The 25,179-nt window shown below is 45.8% G+C and overlaps 1 protein-coding gene across 2 annotated transcripts in view; it reads left to right on the forward strand.

Annotated features, from left to right (window-relative positions):
• Positions 1–24,673, forward strand: part of LMNTD1 (lamin tail domain containing 1) — a 59,389-nt gene extending 34,716 nt beyond the window's left edge. The window contains exons 8-18 of one of the 2 annotated variants that reach the window (XM_073567443.1): positions 12,107–12,208; positions 14,210–14,328; positions 16,351–16,556; positions 16,762–16,963; positions 18,269–18,455; positions 20,005–20,124; positions 21,513–21,721; positions 21,809–21,981; positions 22,278–22,366; positions 23,518–23,689; positions 23,885–23,992. In XM_073567443.1, coding sequence (XP_073423544.1) covers positions 12,107–12,208; positions 14,210–14,328; positions 16,351–16,556; positions 16,762–16,963; positions 18,269–18,455; positions 20,005–20,124; positions 21,513–21,721; positions 21,809–21,981; positions 22,278–22,366; positions 23,518–23,670 — 1,560 coding nt within the window. In that variant the 3' untranslated portion in view covers positions 23,671–23,689; positions 23,885–23,992. Of the gene's footprint in view, positions 1–12,106; positions 12,209–14,209; positions 14,329–16,350; positions 16,557–16,761; positions 16,964–18,268; positions 18,456–20,004; positions 20,125–21,512; positions 21,722–21,808; positions 21,982–22,277; positions 22,367–23,517; positions 23,690–23,884 lie in introns of both variants that reach the window. The other variant, XM_073567444.1, reaches the window with a different exon arrangement.
• Positions 24,674–25,179: the final 506 nt, after the last annotated feature.

Below are 25,179 nucleotides of genomic sequence, written 5' to 3' on the forward strand. Positions count from 1 at the left end.
GTCCAGAGGATGTCCCGTAGCTCCGGAGGAGGGGAGCCCCGCCACTTCGAGGAAGGAACAACAATCGCTATGACCAGGACGGGCGTCCCTTCTGTCGTCGCTGCTACAAGGCCGGTCATCTTGCAAGATATTGTCCTTTAAACGAGCAACCCCTAGGGCAGAGGGCCAACCCCCAGGAATAGGATCCCCAGGCCCAAGGAACTGGCGAGCCAAGTATGTGGGAGGGAGACCGATCCTTCCTGTGGTGATTGACGGCATCCCCATGAACGCTTTGCTGGACACTGGCTCCCAGGTGACCACTATGCCGTACATTCTGTACAAGAGGTATTGGGCTGATTCAGAACTTACCCGTGGCCCAACTGATGAACTGACAGTAGTTGCCAGTAATGGTCAGTCTTTACCGCAGATAGGATGTAAAGAAATTACTGTTAAAGTGGGGCGGGTAGAGCTAAAGTCTCAAGGTCTGATAGTTGTGGATATTGATCGACGAGAATGTAATCCCATGATGACTCTTGGTACAAATGTAATTGAAAACTGTCTGTCCGAGGTTATTGTCTTGTTGCAACAGGTGGCTGAGACTGCTGGTTCCGGAGAACAACGAGTCCTGCAGAAGGAGATCCGTGCCCTGATGCAAAGGCAACAGGTAGAACTCTCTGGCGAAGAAATTGGCAGCGTCAGAGTTAGTGATCCCTTCCCCATTGCAATACCCCCCAGATGTGAAATGTTGGTTTGGTGTCGGGCAGCTATAGGTCTTAGAGGGAGAGATTACCAGGCATTGGTAGAACCAGTATACTCCGACAGCAGGCCCACTGTCCTGACAACCAGAGGGGTGTGTTATGATTGAGTCACCGTAGGAGGCAAAAATAGAAATGCTAGCTAAGTCCAGAAAACCAGAGAAGTTGGCAGCTATCGGATTGCAGACCCCTGAACCTATCAACACAACTAGCAGTAGCCGTGGGGGGCTCCTACGATGCCCTAGGCCCCTCGATCACAGCCGGAGGACTACATAGCCTAAAGACAGAAAGGGAAATCTAAACTGCCCCAGAGCAGACCCCAAAGCAAAAGGCAGCCCCCCACATATAATGACGGTGAAGCAAGAAGAAAGAACAAAACACAGACAGAAAGATAGACTGAGCAAAGATGGGGCCCACGCTAGCTTAGATAGGAAAGGACAGGAAGGCTGCTGTCTGCAATCCGTGAAAAACCCTATGAAAATAAGAGCCAACAAACTGACAGTAAAAAGGCCCTGAAGACGCTAGGCTTCAAAAAAGCTATGTCAGTACTCAGGAATATTCTGAAGACAGAGCAACAGGCAAAAGGAGATTCAGCTCACCCCAGCAGGGAATGGCAGAATCCAGAAAAGCAAGGAAAACAAAACACTAATGCAAAAAGGCAAAGCAGAAATCTTAGCTTTAGATGAGCAGGAATCAGACTGGTTTCCTAGAAGTCCACAGAGAAATCACCCGCAGGCCAGAAGGGCGTCGGCAGCCTTATATCCAGTCATTAACTCCACTCAGCCAGTCCTCATCATCAGCCCCAGGTGTTTGACAATCAGGCTCACTACCTTTCTTCACCAGAAGAGGGAGTTCCTCGGGCCTCAGTAGTGAAGGGGAAAATGAACTCACAACAGGGGTGGTTGACGTACGGAAGGGGAGAGTACCTGTACGCCTTTTGAATTGTAGGGAAGAGGACGCCACAATACCTCGGTATGCCACAGTTGCTAAGTTGCTCACCGTTAGTAACAACTCTTTGCAGGCAGCAGAGACCTTGGTCTCATCCGATCAGGTGGAGGACAATGGCTCTGTGAAGCAGCCAGAGGAGTGGTGTCAGCAACTGCAGGTGGGAACTGACTCTACACCTTCATACCAGAAAAATGGGGTTTACAGAGTGACACGAGTATGAGCGGGTATTCAGCAAACACCCACTAGATTTTGGGAAAGCAAAAGGGGTTCAACATCATATCCCCACGGGAGACCATCCACCCATAAAGGAGAGGTACAGACCTATGCCCCCAACACAATACTAGTGTGCTAAGAGTATGTTGAGGGAGATGAAGGAGGCAGGGGTCATCAGAGACAGTTGTAGCCGCTGGGCAGCTCCAATAGTGTTTGTAAAGAAAAAGGATGGTACTATGAGAATGTGTGTTGATTACAGTAAAATTAACAGCATTACACATAAAGATGCCTACCCATTACCTAGAATTGAGGAATCATTGGCTGCACTTAAAACTGCTAATTACTTTTCCACCTTAGATCTCACTAGTGGGAATTGGCAGGTTCCCGTGGCAGAGGCAGACAGGGAGAAAACCGCATTTACCACTCCAATGGGTCTCTGTGAGTTCAATTATATGCCATTTGGGCTCTGCACAGCCCCAGGAACATTTCAACGGCTGATGGAGTGCTGCCTGGGACACATGAACTTTGAGACGGTCCTGCTGTACCTGGATGATGTCATTGTTTTCTCCAAACCCTATGAAGATCATCTGGAGCACCTGGCTGAAGTGTTTGAAGCTTTGTCCAATTTTGGCCTGAAGGTGAAGCCCTCCAAGTGCCACCTCCTGAAGCCCAAGGTGCAGTACCTCGGTCATGTGGTCAGTGCAGAAGGTGTGGCACCAGATCCTGATAAGGTCACAGTCATCCGGGACTGGCCGAAGCCCAGCGACCTTCATGAAGTGCGCCAATTCCTTGGACTGGTAGGCTACTACCGAAGATTCATCAAGGGTTTTACTGAAATAGCCACCCCTATGCAAAATCTCCTGGTGGGGCAGTCCAAGAAGACCAAACAGAAAAATTCCACCTTTGAATGGACGGAAGAGTTGGAGAGATCCTTCACTCGACTGAAGATGGCTCTCACAGGTGACGAGGTTCTGGCTTACCCAGATTATGACAAACCCTTTGTGCTGTACACAGATGCTAGCAACGTGGGACTAGGAGCAGTACTGTCGCAGGTACAGAATGGGAAAGAAAGAGTGGTCTCCTACGCCAGCAGGAAGCTTCGCCCCACTGAAAGGAACCCTGATAACTACAGTTCTTTCAAGCTGGAGTTCCTTGCCATAGTCTGGGCTGTCACCGAAAGGTTCAAACATTACCTAGCCTCCGCCAAGTTCACTATCTTCACGGACAACAATCCGTTGACGCACTTGGACACTGCAAAACTAGGTGTACTGGAACAGCGATGGATGGCTCTGCTATCGAACTATGAGTTTACCATCAAGTACCGGGCAGGGCACAAGAATGCCAATGCTGATGTGCTGTCCAGAATGCCTAACCTACCAGATGCAGGAGAAGACCCTGAGGCTCTTGAAGAGATAGAACTACCTCCCTTCCACCGGCCACTTGCGGCCCAGCGTGTTCAAGGAGTGAGAAACGGTCTGGCTTGAAGGAGGTCACCCTGAATCCATTGCCCCATCATGATTGGGCAGAAACGCAAGATAGTGACCCTGCAGTCCGCCTGGTGAAGGAGCTGCTGACACGAGCTGACTCACATCCAGAGTCAGATGCTCCTGAAGAAACTCAGCAGTTGTGGAAGGAGAGAGGCCAGCTGTTCATTTATGAAGGGAAGCTGTGTCGGAGGAGTATCAATGCCCGCACTCATGAGCTGGTTTGGCAGGTGATAGTCCCAAAGAGAGAGGCATCAATGGTCCTGGAAGCATACCACAATGGAGCTGGACACTTCGGATGGAAGAAGTTGGAAGCATTGCTCCAAGAGAGGTTCTACTGGGCTGGTATGAGGAAAGCCATTGAGAGGTGGTGCCGAGAGTGTGGACAATGTAACCTGCGCAAAAAGGATCGAGACAGCCAGAGAGCTCCTCTACAGCCGATCATCACCAAACAGCCCCTTGAGTTGGTAGCCCTGGACCATGTGAAGCTGGTTCCAAGCCGGTCAGGCTACATCTATGCTCTTTCCATTGTGGACCACTACTCAAGATTCCTGGTAGTTGTGCCTGTCAAAGATCAAACTGCCAGAACAGCAGCCAGAGCGTTCCAGCAGCACTTCTGTAGACCACATGGGTACCCCGAGAGAGTACTTACAGATCATGGTCCAGCTTTCGAGGCAGAAGTGCTCCAGGAATTCTGTAACCTGTATGGTTGTAAGAAGATCCGGACAACACCGTACCACCCACAGACCAATGGCATGTGCGAGAAGATGAACCAGGTAGTGATTGACCTCCTGAAGACTTTGCCCTTGGAGGAGAGGAATCTGTGGCCAGAGAAGTTGCCTGACCTGGTAGACCTCTACAACCATATTCCAGTGAACTCTACCAACTGTACCCCAGCCTATTTAATGAGAGCAAGACCTGGTAAGCTGCCTATTGACTTAGACATGGGAGTCCTGACACCTGAAGTAGCGTCACCAGCTGCTGATTGGAGAATGTGTGGAGAAGAGTCTGGCTCAGGCAAGACAAAAGCAGGAGAAGCTTTACAATCAGAATGCACCTGCCGGTCCTTTGTCGCCGGGAGAGCAAGTCTTGAAAAGAAAGAGAAGATTGCACAAATTGGATGATCAGTGGGAAGCTGAACCTTATACCATTCTGCCCTCAAATTTTGATAATACTAAGGTATGCTTTGTTAGTAAAGATGGAGGAGAGACCTCAGCTGCAGTATCGAGAGATCATTTGAAGTTGTGTCCTGACCAGTTAAAAGAAAGAAAAGAAGAACCAGATAACATCCAACCCATAGTGGAAGAGAAGGTCAGCACAATACTTGGGGAATTCCCTGCGAATTGGACTAAAGTGAACGATGCTATAGTGGTGCCAGTGTTGCTGTTTCCCCAGTTGGTAGCACAGGAAGATGTGACTCAAGAGAATCAGGAAAATCAGGCAGCTGAAGCCACACCAGCAGTGGAGCCAGAGAACCCTCGCCCTGCCAGTGGTGAACCTGTTATGCCCTTGGTGAGTCTAAGAGTTCACAGTCAGTCTAGTATCCCTGTGTTACATAGAACCCCCAGTAGTGTATCCAGTACATTACCCACTGCACCAGTCTTACGCAGGTCTACCCGCATTACACAAGGGATTCCACCCCTCAGATAACGTATATAGGTAAATGTAAATGTTGAAATTGTGTATGTATCTATGTAACTGTTCTCAAGTTTTTTGCCTACAGGTAACCTGTAAGAGTTTCCTTTAAATTTTCCAGTTTGTTTTATGGACACTGAACCACAGGACTTGTGTGTGGTCAAAAACTTTTCTTGTAAATATTTCACCATTTGCCCAGGAATGGACCATGGACATTGATGCTTGGACTTGCCATCATAGGACCATTTTTGAAGCACTTGGTTTTTGTAACTTTTTCATTTTTAAATCTTGTACAATTATTATTGTAACTGTTTTCATATGTTCATGTTTTTGTTCAGCCCAGGAGTGCTGACTTGCACTAGGGGGGAATGTGGCGCCCCCAGGAGTATGGTCGCCACAGTGGCTTTGCCTTCCTCAAGGGGAGGGTAATGCCAGGCTTGGAGGCAATGATGGGTCTCTCTCGCAGTCAATCCATACATGCAACACTGTTCCACTCCAGGCCAGCAGGGGGAACTCTGAACCGGGATTAAGGAGAGGAGTGCCCTCTGACAGCCAAGAGGAAGGAGTGGTCAGTTAGTCTACGGAGAGTGAAGTGTGCAGACGTGTAGAGAGAAGCTGGAGGTTGAGCTAGGAAAGGAGAGCTCCCTCACAGTGAGCGCATGAACTGGAGCCTGGTCTCCACGGTTGTACGGATTCTAACGGTCCTGCAACAGACACCAGAGGAGTAGGAGGCTGTAAAAGCCCTACTCCCATCTAAGACTTGAGGGCACAACAGCAGCTTGGATAGTGAGCCAGGACTCAAGAGCGAGGAGTCCCCGAGAGAGGCTACAGCTGTCTGCCGTGCAAGTAAGGTTCTTGGGAACATCTGACAGGAGGAACTTCAGTGTAACTCAGTACTTTGAGTACTTCATTCAAACAAGCGCTAGGAAGGAGACTGCACAGCCCGTCTGCTGAGAGAGAATCCCTGAGTTGCTTCCAGGCTAGCCTGCTCTGTTACCATCTGTAATCAGGACCCTGGACTGCAGTTATCAAGTAAAGGTACAGAAATTGCACCCCGCTATGTCTTATCTGCTTCCTACCCTTACGGCACTGCTACATCCCCATGCCAACCACCTCTACACTGCCCTGGGACTATAGCTTCACCTGTGGAGAGCTTTTACATCCTTGCTGCACCCTACCATCAGTCCCAGCGGATCTGCATGCAGTGTCGGCTTCACACCTCCCTTGCCGAGCACCACAGGTGGCGTCATGAACTATTCCATTCCATTAACTACATCCCCCATTACTTGGGCGACCAGGGCCACGGAATGGGTCACCGCTGCTGTGACACATTCCCCTGACTTCGGCCCGGTACCGAGTACCCCACAGCCCTGGGAGGGTGACACATTTGCATGCTCGTTTCTGCTGTTTCAAGGTGCCTTTCGGCATGCTCGTCTCTCCTGTTCCAAAATATTTTTCTGCATACTTGTCTCTGCTGTTCCAAGGTGCCTCTCCACATGTTTGCCTTTGCTAATCCAAGATGCTTTTCCTCATGCTCATAGCTACTGTTCCATGGTGCCTCTACGCATGCTCATTTCTGCTATTCCAAGGTGCCTCTCCACATTTTTGCTTCTGCTGATCAAAGGTGCCTCTCCCATGTTCATCTCTGCTGATTCAAGTTGCCTATACACATGCTCCTTTCTGCTGTTCCAATGTGCCTCTCCACATTTTGGTCTCTGCTGATCCAAGTTGCCTTCCCCATGCTCCTTTCTGCTGTCCATGGTGCCTCTCTGCACACTCAGCTTTGCTATTTATTGCAAGGTGCATCCGACATACCTAAGTCTTCATTCCAGGTGCTGACTTGCATATCCAGCTCTAAAACTCCACAAACATTCCATTTCATTCAGTTTTCCTGTATCTTGCTGCACCGATGCCTCTGGTCCGTGCTGTCCATCCTGGACGATTTTTTTTTTTTGCCAAATTCATCTTCCAGAGCCTGAAATGATCTAGGGTCATATCCAGCAGACTGTACGGGCTGGAGGTTATGTCAGATCTTCTGCAGCGTACAGATCTCTGTACCCCAGTATTGGTTTCTCAATGGCGGACTGTCATAACATCCTGTCCCAGCTACTGTGGTAACGCAGCTCTGGAGGACAAACTTCTGCTGCAGCCATTGAAACCACGAGCATATAAAGTCCCATACACCTGCCCCATTGTGTTCCTCTTCTATTCTCCTCCACCTGTCACACAAAGGGTTAAAAGATAGGATTAAAATTAGGGGCAATCAGATAGAAACTGCGCAGACAATGAACGGTGGACGGCGGCCCCCACTGATTATAATGATGCGTTATAAAAGATGGGAAAACTAGATCTCGTAGTCATCACTTATATGGAAATCATCAGTTAGAAGCAATCATGTCAGTCACATGTAGAGAAAGGGGTCACCGGGGGTCTCGTCTCATCTACCCCACCGCAATCAATCCTACCCGCTTCGGCCCTGAGACAGGGGGAGGGGGCAGAAAATGATAAGGATCAAAGATCGAGCCGATCACCATATGAATAAATAATAAATCATTGTACAGATGTAGCAGAGCTGAAGAGCTGGACTGAGCTTCATGGACTTACCATGGATAGTTTTCTGACTCTTTGTTTTCACATCATCAAATAACGGAGAAGAGCTCATCATGTCATGTACTGCTATAATGTGCCAGTCTGGAAGCTACACACACTCAGTGTTCAGCTCAGTATTGCACTTATATACTTGCACATAGGGGCAGTATTATAGTAGTTATATTCTTGTACATAGGGGGCAGTATTATAGTAGTTATATTCTTGTACATAGGGGCAGTATTATAGTAGTTATATTCTTGTACATAGGGGGCAGTATTATAGTAGTTATATTCTTGTACATTGGTGACAGCATTATAGTAGTTATATTCTTGTACATAGGGGCAGTATTATAGTAGTTATATTCTTGTACATAGGATCAGTATTATAGTAGTTATATTCTTGTACATAGGGGCAGTATTATAGTAGTTATATTCTTGTACATAGGGGCATTATTATAGTTGTTATAGTCTTGTACATAGGAGCAGTATTATAGTAGTTATATTCTTGTACATTGGTGGCAGCATTATAGTAGTTATATTCTTGTAGATAGGGGCAGTATTATAGTAGTTATATTCCTGTACATAGGGGCAGTATTATAGTAGTTATATTCTTGTACATAGGGGCAGTATTATAGTAGTTATATTCTTGTACTTAGGGACAGTATTATAGTAGTTATAGTCTTGTACATAGGAGCAGTATTATAGTAGTTATATTCTTGTACATTGGTGGCAGCATTATAGTAGTTATATTCTTGTACATAGGGGCAGTATTATAGTAGTTATATTCTTGTACATAGGAGCAGTATTATAGTAGTTATATTCTAGTGCATAGGGGCAGTATTATAGTAGTTATATTCCAGTGCATAGGGGCAGTATTATAGTAGTTATATTCAGTTATACCTCATTCTAAATTATTTTGCAAATTGGATTTAGGTGTCATCAAGATGTAGTTTTTCTGTTTTTCACATTAACTCATGGATTTTTTGTGTCTTGGGGTCTTTGTGTTACTGGCACTAATCTCAAACACCAATAATAATTAGTTAGCCAGATGAGGCCCAATTAAAGGAAAACTACTTAAGAAGGATGTTTCACATTAATACACAGATACAGGTTTCAAGCAATACTGGAAAGAAAAAGAATCTCTGCTGCCAAAAAGCGTTAAATAGTGATCAGGATTTGAAAACATTAGATCTTTCATGAGAACTTAAGCATGATTATCGTACGGTGAAGAGATTTGTGGCTGATACAGAGCATAGACAGGTTTGTGCAGATAAAGGCGTAATGAGGAAGGTTTCTGCCAGAAAAATTCATCGGATTGAAAGAGTTGCTGAAATACCATCAGAAAGCAGCAAACAGGTCCGTTAGGGTCACTGAAGGGGAGAAAATCACCTTGGCAAAGTATATAGCATTTCTGATGGACTATTTTCTTCTATGGTACAAAAAGAAGAACCGCGCCGTCCGTAGCACAATCATCTTCATGCTGCAAAGAAGGTAATTAAACTCCTGTGCGGCCACCATCCTCCCCTGATCTCAACCCTATTGACAACCTTTGGAGTATCCTCAAGCAGAGGCTCTATGAGGGTGGGAGTCCAATCACATCAGAACAGCAGCTCTGGAGGCGATTGTGACGTCCCTCAAAGAAAACTATAAATATCCAAACCTGCACTCCTTTCCATCCCGGCTCGGCTACCTGTGACCGGGGTTATTATTTCCTCCTTTCATGATGTTTCACAGCAGTGACTGATTAAAGGTTTATTTCTGGGACAATTGCGCCTCTTTCTAGTGGTGACCTCTGATCCGCGCTCTTCGGCTCCCTCTTCACTTTGACAATAGGCCTCTTGTTCGCTGGAGTTGTAGTTCATGTTTGTGGGCTCCAGGTGTCAGCAGTGAGCACAGGATGTAAATCCCTAAATTAGTATCAATTTGTATGTAAATATTGGTGTTTTTGGCCTTTTTTCTAGGGTTGGCGGGGGCCGTGGTGATGGTGGGGGGCAGTAGTGGTGGTGGGGGCAGTGGTGATGGTGGGGGGCAGTAGTGGTGGTGGGGGCCGTGGTGATGGTGGGGGGCAGTAGTGATGGTGTGGGCCCCCTCATATAGATGCCCCGGCCCCTGGTTACTCAATGATGTGTGGAGAGCGCAGCTCTGAGGACGCATATGCCGCCCTCATTACCGCATGTGAAGTGCCGTCTCCCTCTGCCTTGTTTGGCGCTAAGCGGTTTCTTGTCCGCAGCAGATGCCCCGGCGCAGCCACCCCTCCCCCCCGTCTCCTCCATTGTGGGGTCCGTTCTGCGTTTTCTCTCTGTAGATGCAGGAACTGAACACCTGGGTCTTCAAAGAGTAGGGGGGGCACATACTTTCTGATGCCTCACCGCTGGTTATTAGACTGGACTAATTGGAAAAGCGCAGGTGTGCGATGAGCGAATGAAGAAAGCGGTTACGTAGAGCGGAGGCGAAAAACGAGAAAGATGCAGCGAGCATCCACCCAAAAATAGGACAAATGGCGAAAATATAATCCTAGAAATATAAGTGATATCTGATGAAGTGCAGGTCTGGTGCAGTGTGTTGCTGTTGTCATGCGGTGCTGGTGCAGTGTGTCGCTGTTGTGGTGCGGTTCTGATGTAGTACGTCGCTGGTGCGGATCTGGTGCAGTGTGTCGCTGTTGTGGTGCGGTTCTGATGTAGTACATCGCTGGTGCGGATCTGGTGCAGTGTGTCGCTGGTGCGGATCTGGTGCAATGTGTCGCTGTTGTGGTGCGGTTCTGATGTAGTACGTCGCTGGTGCGGATTATGGTGCAGTGTGTCGCTGGTGCGGATCTGGTGCAATGTGTCGCTGTTGTGGTGCGGTTCTGATGTAGTACGTCGCTGGTGCGGATCTGGTGCAGTGTGTCGCTGGTGCGGATCTGGTGCAATGTGTCGCTGTTGTGGTGCGGTTCTGATGTAGTACATCGCTGGTGCGGATCTGGTGCAGTGTGTCGCTGTTGCGGTGCTGTTCTGGTGCGGTGTGTCGCTGTTGTGGTACGGTTGTGGTGTAGTGCGTCGCTGTTGCGGTACGGTTCTGGTGTAGTGCGTCGCTGTTGTGGTGCGGTTCCAGTGCAGTGTGACACCGTGGCTGTGCGGTTCTGGTGTATCCGGCATCTGATGATCTAGAAATTCCAATAGTCCGGCAGATTAGTTTGGACAATGTATGAGCCGTTATCAAGTGCAGCTCTGGCCCCGGCCCATGATTGAAAGCTGTCAGAATGACGGAAACATGGCTCCTTCTCGGGAGTCGTACGAAAACTTCCTGTAGCTGCCAATGGACATGTCTGCAGTCAGCTCCCCCCTAGTGGCAGCAGCAGGCAGTGTTATGTCATTAGAGTATATGACCGAGACAAGGGGAGCAACAGGACTGACACTGCTAATGAGGGGGCAACAGGACTGACACTGCTAATAAGGGGGCAACAGGACTAACACTGCTAATTTGTGGGCAACAGGACTGACACTGCTAATGAGGAGGGAACATGCTGACACTGCTAATGAGGGGGCAACAGGAATGACACTGCTAATGAGGGGGCAACATGCTGACACTGCTAATGAGGGGGCAACAGGACTGACACTGCTAATGAGGGGGCAACATGCTAACACTGCTAATGAGGGGGCAACAGGACTGACACTGCTAATGAGGAGGCAACAGGACTGACACTGCTAATGAGGAGGCAACAGGACTGACACTGCTAATGAGGGGGCTACAGGACTGACACTGCTAATGAGGGGGCTACAGGACTGACACTGCTAATGAGGGGGCAACAGGACAGACACTGCTAATGAGGAGGCAACATGCTGACACTGCTAATGAGGGGGCAACAGGACTGACACTGCTAATGAGGAGGCAACAGGACTGACACTGCTTATAAGGGGGCAACAGGACTGACACTGCTAGTGAGGGGGCAACAGGACTGACACTGCTAATGAGGCGGTAACAAGACTGACACTGATAGTGAGGGGGCAACAGGACTGACACTGCTAGTGAGGGGGCAACAGGAATGACACTGCTAATGAGGGGGCAACAGGACTGACACTGCTAGTGAGGGGGGCAACAGGACTGACACTGCTAATGAGGGGGCAACAGGACTGACACTGCTAATGGGGGGGCAACAGGACTGACACTGCTAGTGAGGGGGCAACAGGACTGACACTGCTAATGAGGGGGTAACAAGACTGACACTGCTAATGAGGGGGCAACAGGACTGACACTGCTAGTGAGGGGCAACGTGCTTACACTGTTTATAAGGGGGCAACAGGACTGACACTGCTAGTGAGGGGGCAACAGGACTGACGCTGTTAATGAGGGGGCAACAGGACTGACACTGCTAGTGAGGGGGCAACGTGCTGACACCGCTTTTAAGTGGGCTCTGTGGGAGTCGGAGAGAATCAATTAATAACACGACAATCCTGAAGTGGCTGATAACAGAGAGCAATAGCAGAGAAGTGTAATAGTTCTTAATCCCCTGTATTTGTCTCCTCAGCTTTTCTCTGAAGAATCCAACAACAGGACATTAATGGAGAAGGCGGAGGCCGAACACATGAGAGGCCGGCGGCTCGTTGAGGCCCTGGAGGCCCGGCTGGAGGTCAGTGCTGTGCGCCCTGCAATGAGACGCTCCGGGAGCTGCAGATGGAGAACGTCTATTAATTTCCCATTACACCAAATAATATGGGCAATTGTGTGTCTCGAGAGCCCGGCCGGCCTTCACCAACAATGGGGCCATTCACAGCCTCATTATTGCCGTACTCTGCACTTCCTGCCCTTTATGCTACAGTAAAAATGGGAGACATCTGAAAAATTCAGAGTTTTGTGAAAAAAAATATTATAAATATTTCAATTGTGAATTTTTATGTTTTCAATAATTCCTGCTCATCCTGGGCCTACTGGTTCATGAATAGATTACTAGAGCTGCCTGCAGGGGTGTGATACTGACACTGAGGATATGTATGGCTATATATATTGTTTTATTTTACTCATTTATATAGCGCCATTAATTCCACAGCGCTTTACAGACATTATTGTCACTGTCCCCGATGGGGCTCACAATCTAGAGTCCCTATCAGTATGTCTGAGGAAACCGGAGAACCCGGAGGAAACCCACGCAAACACCGGGAGAACATACAAACTCCTTGTAGATGTTGTCTTTGGTGGGATTTGAACCCAGGACCCCAGTGCTGCAAGGCTGCACTGCTAAGCACTGAGCCACCCTGCCGCCGTATATCTGTATATGTAATGTATATAAGCCACCCCTTAAAAATGCCCTCAAAATGACACCCTTTATATTGAGGTGGGTCTGCAGGATAGGAGTATGAAGGATAGGATGAATCTGCGGGAGAGGAGGAGTCTGCAGGAGAGGAGGAGTCTGTGTGACATAGGGAGGGGAAGGTTTGTGGGATAGGAGGAGTCTTCAAGAGAAGAAGGGTCTGAAAAAGAGGAGGAATCTTCAAGAGAGGAGGAGTTCTGCAGGGAAGAAGCATCTTCAAGAAAGGGAGGGTCTGCAGGAGAGGAGGGGTCTGCAAGAAAGGAAGGGTCTGCAGGAAAGGATGGGGTCTGCGAGAGAGAACTGGTCTCTGGGAGACAACGGGTCTGCGGGAGTGGAGGGGTCTGCAAGAGAGGAGGGTTCTGCAAGAGAGGAGGAATTTTCGGGAGAAGAGTCTGTGGGAGAAGAGGGTTCTGTGGGAGAGGAGGAGTTTGCGTGACAGAAGGAGAGGAAGGTCTGCAGGATAATAGGAGTCTGAAGGAGAGGGGGAATCTGCACGAGAGGAGGAGTCTGTAAGAGAGCAGGGTCTGCAGGAGAAGAGGAGTCTGAAGGAGACAGGAAATCTGCATAAGAGGAGGAGTCAACAAGAATGAGGGTCTGAGGGAGAGGAGAGGTCTGCTGGAAAGGTGGAGTCTGGGGGAAAGGAGGAATCTTCGTGACAGAAGGAGAGGAAGGTCTGCAAGATAGGAGGAGTCTGAAGGAGAGGCGGAATTTGCAAGAGAGAAGGAGTCTGCGGGAGTGGAGGAGTCTGCGGGAGTGGAGGAGTATGTGGAAGAAAGGGGGACCGCAGTAGAGAAGGGGTCTGCAGGATAGGAATATTCTGAAGGAGAGGGGGAATCTGAAGGAGAGAAGGGAACTGCAGGTGTGATTCTGATGAGCCTCCTGTTCCTTCAGGTCATTTCTGTGTAATAATATGGCGGTACAGATAATTGTCCGCTAGTTACACTGTAAATCAGGCATTGTGGCTATCCAGACTTCACTCAGCCCCTAATTGTTTGAGTCAAGAGGAAAATTTGAGCATTCTGGAGCCTATCCAGGTAATGGCCGAGGTCATATGATGCATCCTCCGTGCTGCGGAGCTGAAGAAGGAATTGTCTGAGATTTAATTAGGTTCTTATTGCAGCTCAGCAAAGTCCTTGAACGCACATCATTACAATCAGCGGCAGGAAAAGAGGTAGCGGGGGGCAACAGAGAGTCCTTCTAAGGGGAAAAAATGTTCCTAGAAAGGATCTTATTATCAGAGTGAATATAATTATTCATCCATCTATCATCCATCCATCTGATTTTTCTATGTATCTCACATGTCAGACATCCTGTATCTTCCAGGAGCTACAGGATCTTCTCTTGGCCAAAATGAAGGAGCTGAACACCTTTCAAGAAACCAACGTATCTTTGAGGAATGAGCTGGATGCCCTGAGGTCTTTGCTGGAAGAGGAGGAACAGCAGTAAGAAGGCATCTACTGTAGGAAATGTGTGTAGAGCTCTCCATCATGGTCTGCAGTGGGATTAGAGAAGAGTAAAAGGTGGTTGTCTAGGAGTTCAAAAATATGGCTGGCTTTCCCAGAAACAGCTCCACCCTTGTCCACAAGCTGGACATAGTATTATACTTCAGGGCCATTCTCTTTAGTAGAGCTGAGCTAGGACCTCCAGAGCTGAGTGTGGCTACAAAGAGTCCATCACTCTGCAGGACACAATGCCATCTTTACTTTTGCAGACAGCCCTTTCATTTCCATGAGAGCTGTGTAATGCTTTGTGTAATCTGCGGTGGCGCTACAGGGAAAGTGAACCCTTGCTGCCATTACCAATTACATCTGATCGCTGGGTTTCTTCCAGCAGGACAACGTATGCTTGGCCTAATGACAGGGGCACTTACAATCCCAATTCTCAAAAAGTTTGGAGGCTGTGAAAAATGTAAAGAAAACTAGAGTAGAATAATTTGAAAATCTCTTATGGATAGATGGTGGGATTTTTAAAGTTTTTGCAATTTTACATTTAGGAACATTTTTGTGAAATTGTTTGTCTCGCAATGCCTTGGGACCAGGTTCTTACAACTAGGGGTGCCCTACTCTATCGCTGTCCCCCGGATTAGTCCTGAAGGTGGAGATGCCGGGTTAATGTGCTGTGCTATGCTCCTATATTATCCCTTATCTGTTCCCTTCCCCCACTCAGGGTAGTGAGAAGCTGAAGTGTATAAGAACACACTAATCAGACAAACAAGGGAAGAACAACAGGGATAAATGAAAATACCAACCATACAAAATACACACACAAAACAGCAGAGTGGAACACGGGAGTTAAAGGAAGGAGACACCAAATAGGAGAGGATAAGGATGCGCAAAAACTCCAAGCAACAATCTCCTGAACAAATCTCCAAATGCTAACTCCAACCACGAACTACACCTCCAACTCCGAACCAGGCAGTAAGAACTAACACTGGCAATTCCTAAGTGCCAGAGGAGAGCATATATAGCAGAGGGGAGCGGCCAACACTGAACAGCTGTTTCAATCAAGGTAGGAAAGCTCCAGGAGCTTCAACTGAACAGAATCACCCTTGCACTGCTAGCAAGGAAAAAACTGCTCTGTTTAATAAGATAATGAAGTACTTCTAACCAGTTCAGGAGTTCATTAAATCAGACACCACGATCTTCTGACCCCTCTCTGTCGTGGTATCCCTGTGATATTGTTTCTCAATGTTTAGACGCAGCCATTGACAGATCAGTGACCTCCAACCATCTTTGCTTCTGGGAGACTCTGCCTCTCTCACATGCTATTGTTATATACACAAGTCAGACTTAGTTGGAAATTGACCATTCGGTTGTTTTTAATTTTTAACACTTACTTTTCCACCCTTTTGTTAACCCTTCCCTGACTTTTTTGGGATGTGCCAATGCCATCAATTTCTAAACAAGTTTTTTTTTTTTTAAAGAAATGGAAAACTGTCCAGCATTAAACTTCTGTTTTGTGTTCTGTGGTGAATAAAATATGGCTATAAGAGATTTCCATATCATTGTTTTCTTTACATTGGACACAGCAACCCAACTTTTTTGGAATTGGGGTTGTCAATGACCGAATTGGACTGCCCCTATACATTGATAGACTTACTATAGAAGTTTATGCACTTGAGGTCCAGCGTCAGTGCTTTTTTGGCTTCAGTCTCTTAACATACAACTCCAGGATACATCTGTGTGTGATACTGAATGGCTTTGTTCTACGTCGCTTATACTCATCCTATTCTGCACTCGCATCCAGAGTCGCTCTTAGAGTTTTGTAGGATTCCCGGAAGTCGGAGCAGTTCATATCTCAATGATGCCCCCTCCTGGTCAATGTTCAGAGAGAGTGTGAAAATTCCACCAATATTGCTCTAATTTCATGAAATGATGATAATTACTTCTCCCCTTATTACCGACCACCATCGCTTTCATAGTTTCATTCATGATGTACAGTGAAGGCCTTTGTCTTCCCTGCAGGATGAATATCCGTCCCCTGCTTGCTCTCCGCACCCCGCCATTCTCCTCACATTTATTACCGGAACCTTTTCAGTCTCCAGCCTTCAACCCTCTTCCTGATTACACCAATGATCCTGTGCCCGAATTAATCCCATCGGATCCTAGTACATTGTCCAATAGCGGAGCCACCTCTGACTGGAATAACTCACCAGAAGAAGAAAGTCCTGGTAAGATTTCTGTGTCCTTGGAGGGTCGAGATATGGGCTGAGATTGCAACGTGGCTTCAGATATTGTTTGTATGGGGCCCAGGCTGGAGTACACTGCAGGCTGACTAAGGTCGGGGGTAAATATCATCAATATTACAGCGCCACCTAGAGATTCAGATTATTAGAAACTAATCTAGTCTTTGCCCCGTTACAAACTTAATTTTAGATCTACTTTACCCAGAAGATGAAGGCCAACAAGCTGAGCTGGTGACAAGGCCGGCCACCACACCTCTCTTGAGTTCCACCACGTCAGACCCTAGCAAAACACAGAGCTCTTTCTCATCTATGATGGAAAACAATGTGCACCCTCAAGATGTTACCAACACTGCACCCATGACAGGTGGGGGCACTAAAGAAGCCGTATCCAGGTCAGTTCACAAATGGACCCTACATCAATGGTCTTTACGTGTCATCTCCTAACCACTTTCCCTAGACTTCGTCATACAGAGAGGTACCATCTCCATTGTACTTTTTATAAATTTCTATTACATGTTATTTGATATCCCCCAGCCCCATGTGGTTAGACACCACTCCTCACCATCATCTCTCAGATGCACCCAACTAGGCATTGTGTGCACCAGGTGAGTTTGAGGCATTCTAGTTTGGAGGTACCATCCACCTTAAATCATAGAGGCCTCCAGTAGACCTGGCACTTTTTTACCCTCTTTCCATCTCTTATTGACCAGTATGACCCACAAGAGACCCATAGATCATTCTTCTAACCTACTTAAATTATGGATCCCATCAGAAGAACTCTACATGAAGAGTCATTAATAGGTAAAAAATTTTAAGCCAGTACCTGTTAACCACCTAAGTCCAAGGTCCTAGTATTTGATGTCCAGTTAGATCTCTCTTCAGGGTTTCTTTATCAGTTTTCCCATTGGTTAAAACAGCTCTACACAGGTCACACCATCCCCATAAAAACAAAGCAGACAAGAGGAAGGATCTTTCATGAGAGTCCCACCATCAGGGAACTAAGAGGAAGGACAAGACCCCAACCTCCTGTTCTAGGAGGAAATGGTGTTGTTAATTAGCACTGGAACCAAGCGACTTACATTTGCCTTTTTTATATATATATAAAATAGACAATATTTTCGAAAAATTTAAAGTGAAACCTAAATTATAAGAGGTACATTCTGTACAAGGAACAATCTCCTTAACAATCTGTTGGTCTCTGTCTAGATGTGTGAACCTCCAGGTGTCTGTGCTGTATTGATATTTTTGTCTCTGGTAGCCCCGGGCATTACATACTTTTTCTTTTCTCAGAAGTGTTATGTGTCGGTATGCATCAAGAGGGTAGTTACATAAACCAGAAATGCTCAATAATTCAACGTTAGCATTTATAATACCAAGCACCAGCGTCCAACATGGCCACTATGAGTCATCGTGGATACGATCATAAATTTCTAAAATAAGGTGGCCAAAATGCAATTACAATTAGAAGGTCAGGAATAGGTCTAGATGACATAAGCAAAGGAAAGCAGATGCAAGAATTTTTGGGCAGGTAGGGTAGATAAATTTAGAGATTCAATTTATTGGACTTGGTACAAAAGTTACGAATGGGCCCACATTACCCAACTGTTATGTGTACTTCCTACTTTTTAGTCTTTATGACCTACATACAACCTAAATGTGAAGATTTACTCTTCTCATATGTCTATTAAACCCTTCAGTGCCCTTGGAAATCTGGAAATCACAGAAGTTCAACCTGCAGGCCATTTCGTGAGAATTGTCAACCGATCTCTTGATAAAGAAGAAGACATTGGTGGTTATCTACTGCAGCAGAACATTCGTGGACATCCTGTGTCCATCTACCGCTTTCCATCAAAATCCAGAGTCCTAGCAAGTTGCGATGTGACTGTAAGCAAAGAGAAAAGGGAAAAGATAGACACAAAATATAATTTATAATATATCCAAAAGGTGGAAAATGTTAATCAAGAATTAATCAATTAATTTAATCGGTTAACATTTACACGATGCCGAATTCTGTTCCTAATTGTTTGGGACATGCAAAGAAGTTAGCAATTTATGGGGGCATACTGAGTGATTTCTGTTAATTGGATGCTTCTTTGTGTAGTTCAGAGGTAATATGTGTGAAAAAGTCAGGTCTTGAAGAAGAGTTGTCCTAGTTCAGCTCCCGAAAAAGAGTTTTTCTGTGGCACGATCTTGGAGAAAGTTATTTTAGTTCAATTGTCAAAAAAATGCTATGTGGTTTGATCATGGAGACCTTGGTTTAGCAGTCAGGTCTGAGAAGTAAGGACCTAAAAAACTTTTATCGCTAGTAACAGTAAGGATTATCCTAAATGGATTGTTCTTAGTCTGATCTTGAAAAAAAGTCTCTTCAGTGGTCAACTCTTGAAGAGAAGTTCTTCAGTGCTCAGGTCTTGAGAACATTTTCTTCAGTGGTCAGGTCTCAAGGAACAGGTCTTCAGTAGTATGAGCTGGAAGAAAACTTGTTTATAGGTTGGGTCTGGTGTGTTGAGTCATAAGTTCTTGATGAAGAGTTCTTGAGTGGTCACATCTTGAATAAGTGTTATACACTGTATATAAATTATAAACACATCTTTGAGATGTTATCACTGAAGACATCTTAATCAAGACCTTCTTCGAGATCAGACCACCGAAGAACATTTTCTGAAATCTGACGACTGTCCTTGGTGATCAAGTCTTGTATATATGTTCGGTGATCAAGTCTTGAAGAGGGCTTCTTCAGTGTTCAGGTCTTGAGAAAATGTTCTTCACTGGTTTGGTTTTGATTAATAGTTCTTCAGTCGTCTAATTCTTGAAAACTTGTTCAATTGTTGGATTTTTAAAGTTGTCAGGCTCAGTCATCAGGTCTTGATAAAGAGTTCTTTAGAGGTCACATCTTGAAGAAGTTTTCAGTGGTCTGGTTATGAAGAAGACATATGTCACCAAGTCTTGAAGAAGGTTTGCTTAATGGTAGTAGAGTTTTGAAGACAAGTTGAACTACAGATCAGTCTCAATGGTCACATCCAATCAATGACTTTTATTTTTCGGATGCCTTGTCTCCCATCTCACATGCTAGGCCAAAGATTTATGTATTTTCAATGGAAAGCCAGGAGAAAAGTGTTATCAGACCCCTTTGATGGCAGCTAATCTCTTGTGAGTACAGGAGAATTTGGCGTTTGTATTCAGGTGAAGTCGGTGGGAGTCGGAGGCACCTTTAACTCCTGCTGTTCTTCAACGTGGTTGTATCTTTGTTGGTAAAAAGGGCAGACATCTTTTAATTTTTTGACCTTAAACTTCTAAAATTGTTGGTGTAAGTACAACCTTTTTTTCTAATGAAATAATATACCTTGCTTTTTAGGATAAATGGCAAAAATAGTCAGTGGCAATACATATAACAACATTACAAAAATTGACGTCATCTTTTCCATATTGATCCCAGGTTTGGGCGTCTGCAGCTGGCTTTCCTCATAAACCTCCCACTGATTTCCTATGGAAAGAGCAGAACAAATTTGTGACGGAACCAAAATGTACAACCATTTTGTGTAAACCGAATGGACAAGTAAGATATTTTATATTAATCGACTCTATGCAAAAAGTTCAATGAAGCTTAACAAGCTCCATTAAAGATCCCATAGAATCAAAATGTACATGCCATAGAGGAAGCCATTGAGGCCAGAGGGGTAACTTGGAGCTCCTAGACCCTAATGGAAAATCTGTAACAGTGCCCCTAACTAACGTGTCATTTATAACACTGAAGCCTTATGTGACTGAGGGGTCATCGGGCCACTTTAGGCATCAGGGCCAAAGTTACAACTGCAGCATCTGAACTCGGTAGAATTTTGGTGGCCTTTAGAAAAAGTTGTTGAGAACCACTGTCCAGTCTACAGAACCCGAATTCCACCATCTTTAAAGGTCAGATGTAGGAACGTTGTCGAGCATTGTCTCTGTAATGAAGTTTATGGGAATTATAAAGATAGCTAAGACATCAAAAAAGAGATTGTTATACATGTGTTATGCCTCTCCACCTCTTCGGCTGGAAAAAAAATTCAGAAAATCCTTCAGGTAACCTCTATACCTACCAACATTTCTTAATAGCCATTAAGGTGCCTTCCAATTGGCCACTTTTAGGTGAGGTTTGGAAAATTCAGTTCTCCACACAGTCAGATTTGCGGTATTTCTTCCCATCCCAAAAAAGAGACAGTTGGCTGGTGTCCATACCGATATAGAGTCATGGTCGAAAGTTTTGGCTCCCTTGAAATTGTTCCAGAAAATGAAGAATTTCTCCCAGAAAAGTATTGCAATTACACACGTTTTGTTATACACATATATTTTTTTCCTTTGTGTGTATTGGAACACAAAAAGAAAAAAAAAAAGGCAAACTGAACATGACATAATTTCACACTAAATCCCATAAACGGACTGAACAAGATTGTTGGCAACTTTCCAGAAATGTGAGTAAACAACTTTATTTTGAGCATATGATGCTCGTTCAGATTCACCTGTGGAAAGTAACAGGTGTGGGCAATATAAAAATCACACCTGAAACCAGATAAAAAGGGGAGATGTTTACTCAATCTTTGCATTGTGTGTCTATGTGTGCAATACTAAGCATGGAGAACAGAAAGAGGAGAAGAGAACTGTCTGAGGACTTGAGAATCAAAATTGTTGAAAAAGAGAAATACTTCATTTTGTGGAACAATTTCAAGGGTGCCAACACTTACGGCCATGACTGTAAGCAGTGGTTACCAGGGGTGTGATGAGTTGGAAGAACAGACTCAGGACAGGACGTTGAATTTTGGAGACCCAGCCAGTTCCTCAAAGTGGTGAAGGGCAAGTCTGTAACCCTTTATTGTTGCTCCTCCATGAGGCTATTGGGGTCTTAATATCCTGGTTGATCCCATGTGACAAGATGTTTTATTTATTTTTATTGTTTTGTGTGTTTTTTAGGCCGTGGCATGGTTCACTCCTCTAAGGGGAAAAACAAGGAAATCATTAGAAAGATGTGAGATTTTAAGATCTGACCCTAAAGTCCATTCCTCAGAATTAATAAATGAGCCAAATCTAAAGGAAGTAGAGGCCACGAATGATGGAAGCCACTCCCCAAAGTCTCCACACGGTTATGGTAAACTGGAGAAGGTGCCGCGTCTCCTGAGAAGGTAGAATCCATCTATGTCCTCAGCTGCTGCAGAACCTGATACATTGAGGGCTCAAACACCTTCTGGTTTTTTTGGGTTTTTTTTTAGAGAGAAGATCCCACCCGTAGTCCTGCCAGCTACATCCAGCCCATGGACACAGAGTACAGCGTCTCCCACCCATCCTGACTTCAACCCCGGTCATCTTATGTCACTGGGAAGTGATGGAAGTAGCTTGTGTCGTCAAACCAGGTCTCACACTGCTAAAACGGCGCCCTCTTCAGGTGAGAAGCAAGAATTACACTGAAGAAAGTTTGGACTCCATAAAAGTCAGAGATTTCATCAGCAGCAAGCTGCCCTCCAGCCTCTGTCAAAGCAGTCTGAGTCCCCCTCTTTATCCTAGCTTATTGCTTCACTTGCTTTAGCACTGAAGGGAAGGGGGAGACAAAATGTGCAACTCCTTGGATTTTTGTTTGTAGTTTTTCACTCTTTGAGTTGTGATCTGGGTTATAAAATAATCTAGGAACATTAGGGCGCCATAATCGATAATAATGAAAGATCGTTTCCTTCTGTCCGGCAGACACTCACAGCGCGGTGCAGAAAAATGACAAAGATCCAAATGGATACCAAAGACGCAAGAACTACCGGGGACCCATCCGGTCAGCAGGGGTAAGATGTCAGCTTTCCATTGTGGACGTGACTGGTAGGAAATAGTCATGAGCAAACAATCCCGTATAAGGTGTTAGTATGCTCGTGTGGTGACCAAGTGTCATCGGCATGCTCGAAAAATGTGTTCAAGTCAACGCGCCTGCATGTCTCGCGGCTGTTTGACAGCCACAACAGGTGCGGGGATTTCGTGTGTGTGTTAGGCCATTCTTCATGTGTTCTGGGCTGTCTAACAGCTGCGAGACATGCAACCGCGGAGATTCAAACATAATATTCGAGCAAGCCAAAGCCACTCGGTTACCACCCGGGCATGCTCAGATAACGCATTATCTGAGCGCGTTCGCTCATCACTAGTAGGAAACCTTTAATCCATAATGCAGTAGAGTAAGACTGCGGTGTAAGATGACGCCAGTGATGGTCCCCAGTGATGGTATGACACTGGGAATTACTGTCGTCTCAAACCATCGAGGTCCTGGGTACGAATCCGACCAGGAGCAACTTCCGAATTGTAAGAAGAACCTCTTTATGTTGACCCTATTACAGATACAATATAACTGGCGCAATGTTCTGCAGATCGCATGCTCGGACCTGTATTAGTATTTTTGGGGTCCAGTTACTATTCTGTCCCACATCAGTAACATGAAATCATCGGCTCGGGGTCTGGAAACAGCAAGTTTAGTAAACCAGAAAATGGTCAGATCAGGAGGTGCAAATTTCGAGAAAACTTTCAACTTACCTACCCCATAACTACTGCTGTGTATTGTTCTCTGCAGCCATTTTGGAGTGTATTATTCACATATCTCTCATGCTCAAAACGTTCAGAAACCTTTACATCCATATATCATACTGTATGTAATGTATAATTTGATGACTCTGGACGAGACCTTTAGGCCTCCTAGAGTCCAGATCCGTGTGACCACTGCCTCTCAGCCCCACTGCCCATTATAATTACAGCCGGTCTGTGCTATATAACAGGCGATCAGCGGTGATTTCTTGAAAGCTAATGGGGACATCTAGTGTTCATATATGGAACTGCATGTCCACGTTAATAGAGTAACCCTAAATATGTGACATAATAGTATATCGATCATGTTCGGGAGAACGTTGTATTTCCTGATACAGATTTAATAAATATTCGTCTGTTTACACAACAGGCAAGAAAAGGAGGAACTCTTAGACTTCTCCTGCCCGGAAGCTTTTCCCCAGTCTATGAGCAGCACCAGGCAGGGTTACACATTTTGCAGTCAGTGCAGAACCTCCATTTCCAGCCTCCGGTGCCACGTCCTCCACCTCTCACGTCCTGGTGATCTGGATTCCCATAGTCAGGTCAGGATCGTTCCCCGCTGTGCTGTTGTAGGTGGCCATTACTGACACCCATCTATCATCAGGGCTCCACATTGTACACAGGAGGCTCCTGCTCCTTCAGGACAATGATGATATAATATATTATAATAAATAGAAGCAGAGTTTGGGGTGATCGTTTCCCACTGTCGCTCTGATCGGTCGCTCTTTCTCTTACAGCCAAATTCCAGAGGAGTCCTGTATCTGGGATACTCATCACCTGCCGGGTCCACTCTACAGAAATACTTTGCAAACTCCTCATATAACATCAGATTGGCGAGCCAAGTGTCTCTCACCCCCACAATCCTGTCCAGTGTCTGATGATATTATTGTTCTTCATTTGTCATTTTGTATTTATTGGTTTCTTAATAGAAGTTGTGCTTTTGTTTCCTGATGCAGAGCTTCAGATCCCATGAAATTTTGCCTGCAGCCACCACTAGGGGAAGCTCTCTGTATACAGAGATACATGATAAGATCCTGTTTGCAGCCACCACTAGGGGGAGCTCACTGTATACAGAGATACACGATAAGATCCTGCCTGCAGCCACCACTAGGGGAAGCTCTCTGTATACAGAGATACATGATAAGCTCCTGTCTGCAGCCACCACTAGAGGGAGCTCCCTGTATACAGAGATACATGATAAGCTCCTGTCTGCAGCCACCACTAGGGGAGCTCCCTGTATACAAAGATACATGATTAGATCCTGTCTGCAGCCACCACTAGAGGGAGCTCCCTGTATACAGACATACATGATAAGATCCTGTCTGCAGCCACCACTAGGGAGAGCTCTCTGCATACAGAGATACACGATAAGATCCTGTCTGCAGCCACCACTAGGGGGAGCTCTCTGCATACAGAGATACACAAATAAGATTAAGATCCTGCCTTATTCCCAGAATCATGCTTATTTCTCACTTGCTTTGGTGATGTTTGCTTGTTCTTGTCAATAAAGTTTCTTTAAATTTGCATTTGATGTAAAACATTTTAATGGCTGACACAAATCAAAGGCATTGCAACAGATCTGACAACACTTATATACAAAAGACTAGAGACGTGGAGTAATAGGACAAAACCTGGGCTACATGTGATGAGATCTCTATGACCAAGATAGCCGCTGTAGAGGGGTGCGCTGCGGAAAGTTTAATCCATGCCTCCCCTGCCCATTCTCTGCACAGCATCATCGTTAATGGCGTTGTTCCTTCCTGCAACAATGGAGAGGCAGGAGACTTTCTGCTGCGCTCCCCGTTCCTCCGCAGCGGCCATATTAGTCCTTGAGAAGCAGAACCTCGACAGTTGGAGCGGCAGCAGAGTTATTGCATCATGACATAAATCCTGGCCGCAGATATAAGGCCTCATGAGGTAAAACTCGGCCAAACGAATCGTTTCTGGCGGTTCAGCGGATTATCTGATGTTATTAATGGTTTCCCGACTGTCTCCGATCTTTCCTCCATTCCTGTTGCTCACTCGATCGCTC

The sequence above is a fragment of the Dendrobates tinctorius genome, unplaced genomic scaffold (genome assembly GCF_039654945.1).
Source record: "Dendrobates tinctorius isolate UK_male_01 unplaced genomic scaffold, ASM3965494v1 ptg000020l, whole genome shotgun sequence".
Classification (NCBI taxonomy): Eukaryota; Metazoa; Chordata; class Amphibia; order Anura; family Dendrobatidae; genus Dendrobates; species Dendrobates tinctorius.